The 6055-nt window shown below is 46.1% G+C and overlaps 1 protein-coding gene across 2 annotated transcripts in view; it reads right to left on the minus strand.

Annotated features, from left to right (window-relative positions):
* Positions 1–5553, minus strand: part of DNASE2B (deoxyribonuclease 2 beta) — a 19606-nt gene extending 14053 nt beyond the window's left edge. The window contains exons 1-2 of one of the 2 annotated variants that reach the window (XM_023509937.1): positions 5385–5547; positions 673–859 (exon numbers count right to left, since the gene is read on the minus strand). In XM_023509937.1, coding sequence (XP_023365705.1) covers positions 673–859; positions 5385–5497 — 300 coding nt within the window. In that variant the 5' untranslated portion in view covers positions 5498–5547. Of the gene's footprint in view, positions 1–672; positions 860–5384 lie in introns of both variants that reach the window. The other variant, XM_023509938.1, reaches the window with a different exon arrangement.
* Positions 5554–6055: the final 502 nt, after the last annotated feature.

Raw genomic sequence — 6055 nt, forward strand, 5'->3', positions numbered from 1 at the left:
ACTGAAATTCGACTGTGCTTCTAAACAAGCTAACAAAAAACTTCAACCTTATTGAGCTACTTTTTATTTATAATGACTTTTGATTTGTTTTTTTCTGGGTCTTGCTCACCTTTTTTTTGGAGACAGAGTCTCACTATGTTGCCCTCAGTAGGGTGCTGTGGCGTCACAGCTCACAGCAACCACCAACTCTTGGGCTTATGTGCTTCTCTTGCCTCAGCCTTCCAAGTAGCTGGGACTACAGGTGCCCGCCACAATGCCTGGCTATTTTTTAGTTGCAGTTGTTTAGCTGGCCCGGGCAGGGTTTGAACCCGCCACCGTTGGTGTATGTGGCAGGTGCCATAACCACTGTGCTACAGATGCCGAGCCTCCCCCTCCCTACTTCTATTAGATGGACAAGATAGCAAGTACCAAGTGGCAGAGGGTTTGGCAGCCAGAAGACTTCAATGTATAATTAGTCCACACTTCTCCATGAGCCCATCAGGTATGATGCCAAGCAAACCAACAATTTGGCATTGCTGTAGACTACGATGACATTTCTCAAAGTCTCGGTCATGTTGATTCAGGTAGTTGCTCTGGGCTAGTCCGAAACTAGCTCACTTCAAGGTGCTAGGATTGGGGGTTGCATGGATGAGCATTTTATATTATTCAAATGACTAATCAGGTATAACCTACCTTAGAGGTATGAGCTTTGTACAGCTGGTGTAATGTCCTTCCCAAAACACTCCCAGTGGCGTTCATCAGCTGCTCACTCCTCCTCCAGCTTCTGGTTGTGGAGTCCAGGTACAGGTACTCTAACCCAGTCTCTCCACTGTCTTTGTCTTGTCTTTTCACTTGTCTAGGTAACTTATAAAAGGTAAACCTAGCAAAGGAAATAATTATGAATCATTAGCATTTGTTGAGTGCTTTCCTAGTGGCACTAACCATTATACACTTCGACGTATCTCATGCTTCCCAGAAGACCTCTGTGGAAAAGGATTTGCTCAAGCTGTCTGCCTATTTCTTTCTTTCTTTCTTTCAGGATATAAAGGTCTAAGTTTATTTTATATTAGAGAAAGGAAAGAGACTGGGAGGAAGAGATGAGAACAAGAGAGAGAAGGGGCAGAGAGCAGGGAGCGAGAGAAGGAAGGTGGGGGTGGGAGAAAAGGAGGATGTCTGCCTATTTCTCTCTCAACGCTTCCCTTTGCTCCTCTCCAGAGAAGGAAATATGTTAGGTCGTTAAATATGAAATGTCCAGTTTCAAATCCAAAGTTTATTATGTCTCAAACAAGCAACAGTACAATCAATCAAAGTGTGTGCCTAGACTATTGACAGTTTTGCCATCTTGATGGTAGCTTAAGTAGGCCAGCAGCAAAGACGCCCGAGAGCAAGTAGCAATGAAATTGCAAAAGTGTTTTCCGCAGCTTGTTGAGAATTGAATATTTTTCCTTGCAAGAAGTGGTCCAGCGCCTGGAAGAGGTGGCCGTCAGTTGGTGCAAGGTCTGCTGAATACAGTGGATGACAGAGTTTCCCAGCTTCTGTAGCTCGAGCAGCGTTGTTTATGCGACAGCACTGTCTTGCAAGAAGACCAGCCTGTCTGGGCTGCTTAATTGCAGACATCCTCATCACGCTGTCACTCAGTTACAGCTGACGCCCGCTGTAATTGATAAACCAGGTTTCATGAAGCTGCAGGGAATAATATCACCAGACAGACACCACCATCAGGATATTCTTTTTATGAATATTCAGGTTAGGACTGTGTTTTGGCACCTCATCTTTATCCAACCATCGTGCCAAACCCTTGCAATGTTGAAAAGAATCCATTTTTTAACATGCGTAACAATACGTTGTGGAAATAGTTCGCCTTTGTCGTGACAGCAGAGACAGGCAGCTTCGAGACAATTTCTCTTCTGAAGCTCCTTTGACTCCCTCAGAGCTCATGTACGCAGCTTCTTTACCTCGCCAATTTGTTTCAAATGGTCCAATGTTGTCGGAATAGTACTGTCAAACCTGGCTGCTAATTTGTGCCTAGGTTGAGATAGATTCACTTCCACTACGGCTTTGGGCTCATCATTATCCAGCTTAGGTCTGGCCTCCCACATGGCTCATTGTCAAGATTAAAATCAACAGAGCAGGATTTCCCCAACCATCGCTGTACTGTGCATTCATTAGCCACAATCCTTTGCAAACACTTCCTTGATATTTCAAGCTGTCTTGTGCTGCACTGGCTCCGCAGTGGAGATCACATTCAAAAATAACATGAATTTTTGACTTCTTCATTACTCTAAATGTTTTCGAAAGATAATCGCAAGCCAAAATGTGTGTTTGAAAGAGTGATGCACCTTCACAATTAAAAAATAATAATTGTCAAAGCGAGATGTCAGATGTCAATCATCATACTTAGTACTTCAGAAAATTGGACATTTCTCACTTAATATCCTAATAAAGCTGACCAGATATATACGTTCTAAGACATTTATTGGCCTGATGAGAGAAGTCCCTGAAGTGGATGTCCATGTCCATCGAGATCGGCCCTCTCTGTTGTGGCCCCCACCGTCCATATGACTCCCCACCAGTGGGGAGAAGGCCAAGGCCCAGATCTGGCCTGGGGGAATCCTGGGTTCTCTTGTGCCATAAGCACTTGGCGTGATCATCTCTTTGCAGCTGGTTGTCTGGGCATGAGGTTTGGGTTTGGACTTTGGGGTAGGCAGAGGTTCCCTTGAGTCTCTGGCCCACACTCAAGGAAGTCGGCCCTTTCTTTCCTTTCCCGTTGTTTTCCGTTTGTGTATCCCCTTTGGAAATCTCCCAGGGAGGAGAGAGGGTCGGGCCCATCTAGCATTCAGGCTTTCTGGTGTTACCCCACACAGGTTTCTCAAGTGTGCTCTCTTTACATTTTAGGCCGGATCATTGTTGGGTTGTGGGAACTGTTCCAGGCATTATGGGATCCCTGGCCTCTAACTATCAGATGCCAGTAGGGCTCACAAGTTACGACAATCAAAATTGTCTCCAGACATTGCAAAATTACTCTCAGTTGTGAACGACTGATTTAGCCAAATGCTTTTATCAACATGGGTCCCCCAGTCAACCCTGAAACACTCACAGTGCTCCAAACATTGTAATCTACACGTTATTGCCACAGGACAGTGTCCCACACCACCAATGAGAGCGTCACCCTCTCCGCAGGGTTCTCTTCGGTCTTACACATTCATTTAAGTGAACTCTTTCCTGCCCTGCTTATTCTTTCTTATACAGAGGGCCAGATCCTCATATGTGGCAGGAAACATATGGAATTATTCTCTGGTGTTGACTTGATGGTCTCCACCCTCTGACTCTCTCAGTATCTCGGCCACAGTTGCTTATATTCTCTCTGACAGATATTACTAAGTATAATAATATATCCATTCACTTGTGGCAAAAATAAACTGTATATCAATCACAATTTAGTGGCCACCAGTGAAGCGTTTGCGAATTACCAGTGTGCCGTGGCATATCAGTTGACAACTTTTTTTTTTTTTTTTTTTTTTTATTGAAAGTTGACAACTTTTAAACGTTTTTCCTGGGTCACCATCTCTAATTATGTGTTGAAGATTCTGAGTCTATTCCTGAGGTCCAGTGGAACCTAAACACAAAGGTATCCCCGAAGCCTCCCACTTTTATGAAACCAAACGTACATGTTTGGTTCCAAATCTCCTCATCTCATGCTATTATGGAAACTGTCCCAGCAGTCACGGAAGCTGGAAACCTGAAAGGCTTTCTTAACGTTTCCCATTCTCCTCCCCTGGGCAGCCTGTCCATTAGCAGATCTTCCCAGAGTGTTCCCTCCTCTCTATTTTACCAGGGGAAAAATATTTCTTTATCTCAGGTCTACACATCTCATCACCTGCAAGGCTGTAAGTCTCCTCACAGGTCTCCATCCATCTAGTCCTGTGATGCTGGTCTCCAGCCAGCCAGCCTCCACAGGACTGCCAGTGGGCTTCCCAAAATGCAAATCCAACCATGTCATGCTCCTTCAGTAACTTTCTTTCAGTGTCAAGTTCGAACTCCGCAGGTCAGCACAAAAGCTCTGGGTGCTTTCTCTCCCCTCACTGCCCACCGTTTCCCCACGTTCTCCTGAAGCTCCAGTAACACCAAACTACCTGGAATCCCAGATTCCCATCGCTTCTTTCTTCTATATTCTCATTGCTCCGTCACGGGTCACTGGCCCGAGATGCCCCTGCATCTTTCTTAGTGTTTTAGCTACAACTTAATTGTCCTCAAAACTTAGCTCTACAAATCCTTCCTCAGGGAAGCCTTCCGGGCCCTGTGTCCCCAGTGTATCCCCCGTGTCCTGCCTATGCTCTTAGTACAGAACTGTGAGCTCCTGAGGCTAGAAACTGTGTCTTGCTCCTGTTTGTATTTTCACAACTCAGCACAGGGCCTGGTGTGAGCTGAGTAACCACCGACAGACTGGCTGACTGTGTTCTCCAGCGTGAAGTTCACACAAAGCCCGGCACCAACCACACCAGCAATCTAGACACCCTAATTAGAGCAAAAAAGTGATCAAAGCTTTAGGAGAGTCGGTGCCTCTCCAGCCATGCTGTTCTTGGTGTCTTTGCCCCCGTACCAGCGGCCCCTGCCCACTCCAGCAGCCGCCATGCTCCTGTACAAGCCGGGGTCAGCCCAACAGCCCTGTGAGGGGGTGCACCTGCCCCTTCTCCTAAGGGGGAGCATGTGCTCTGGTTTCTGAAAAACAGTCATCTGCCTTCTCTCCTTGGTCAGTGCCTAGAAGGATGTTGGAAGAGTTCTGTTAGGAAGCTCCTGGGAGTCAAAGGAAACTGCCACCTGACAGAAGCTGTCAGCTCACTCTGTGGCTACCAGTCTTGCCCGGCTAAGAGCACTGAGTCGGGCCCAATGTGGGCTGCTCAGCTCTTCCCAGGGGAGCACGCCCTCACTCAGAGGCCTGCCACTGTCTGGAATTTGGCCCATTTGCACACTTTAACTCCCTTCCTTGTTTTTTTTTTTTTAATTTTTAGTCAGAGTCTCACTCTGTGCCCTGGGTAGAGTGCCATGGCACTCTCACTCACAGCAACCTCATACTCTTGGGCTCAAGTGATTCTCCTGCCTCAGGCTCCTGAGTAAGCACTTGCCACAATGCCTGACTACTTTTTCTATTATTGTTTTTTCAGTAGAAATGGGGTCTTGCTTTTGCTCAGGCTTGTCTTGAACTCCTGAGCTCAGGAGATCCACCCATCTTGGCCTCCCAGAGTGCTGGGATTGCAGGTGTGAGCCACCATGGCGCCCGGCCGACTCCTTTCCTTTTTACAGGGAGGAAGCAGCATGGAGGCTTCCCTTAGGAACTGCACCGTGACACCCTCTCCTCCCGTACTCTTTCCATTTGCATGCCCCAATCTCACTTCTCATTTACCTACCAATCCACAGCTTCCCCTTCTTCATTTCTGCAGGATATTTTTGCTGCCTTCAGCACTTCAAAGAGGCCAAGGCAGAGCAAAGCAAGGGATGTGTTTAGAAGTCTCGCTGTCATTCTCTCTCTGTCTCCTTTATTCCATGGCACAGCAGGAAACCCGCCCCAGAGACTAGGAAGTCTGAGCTTTGAGTCTCTCTCAGGCTATCCTGGCTCTGACATTTGAGATCTTTTTACCTCTGCTGTTCGCTATTCAGGCACTTTCAGAATGAGATGAATCCCATGTAATTGTGTGATCTGTCACAACAAGCCAGTGTGACTCTGGATTCCTTTGTGCTGAACTGTTGACTGGTTTTCGAAGTCATCAGAAAGTTCTGGAGAGGAAAGGGGGATATGTAGTTAACTCTTTGGAGTGAACATTGTGTAGTGTGAAGTTCAGGGGGCAGGGGAACTATTTATCAACTTCAGGTTGATAAATAGTTGTTAAATTAACTATCTTTCATATTTTTTTCTTTCCTGATTGACTATGAGTGAGAACAAATGTACGTGATTCACATGTGAAACAGAGATGGCAAAACCTCATGTCTTAGTCATAATTAGGATCTGTCATTTATAACCATCTCTCTCTCTCAAGGAAACAGATGTAAATGGCATTTCAAAACAACAGCAAATTCAATT

This window comes from Otolemur garnettii, unplaced genomic scaffold (genome assembly GCF_000181295.1).
Source record: "Otolemur garnettii isolate 467f Iridium unplaced genomic scaffold, OtoGar3 scaffold00010, whole genome shotgun sequence".
NCBI lineage: Eukaryota > Metazoa > Chordata > Mammalia > Primates > Galagidae > Otolemur > Otolemur garnettii.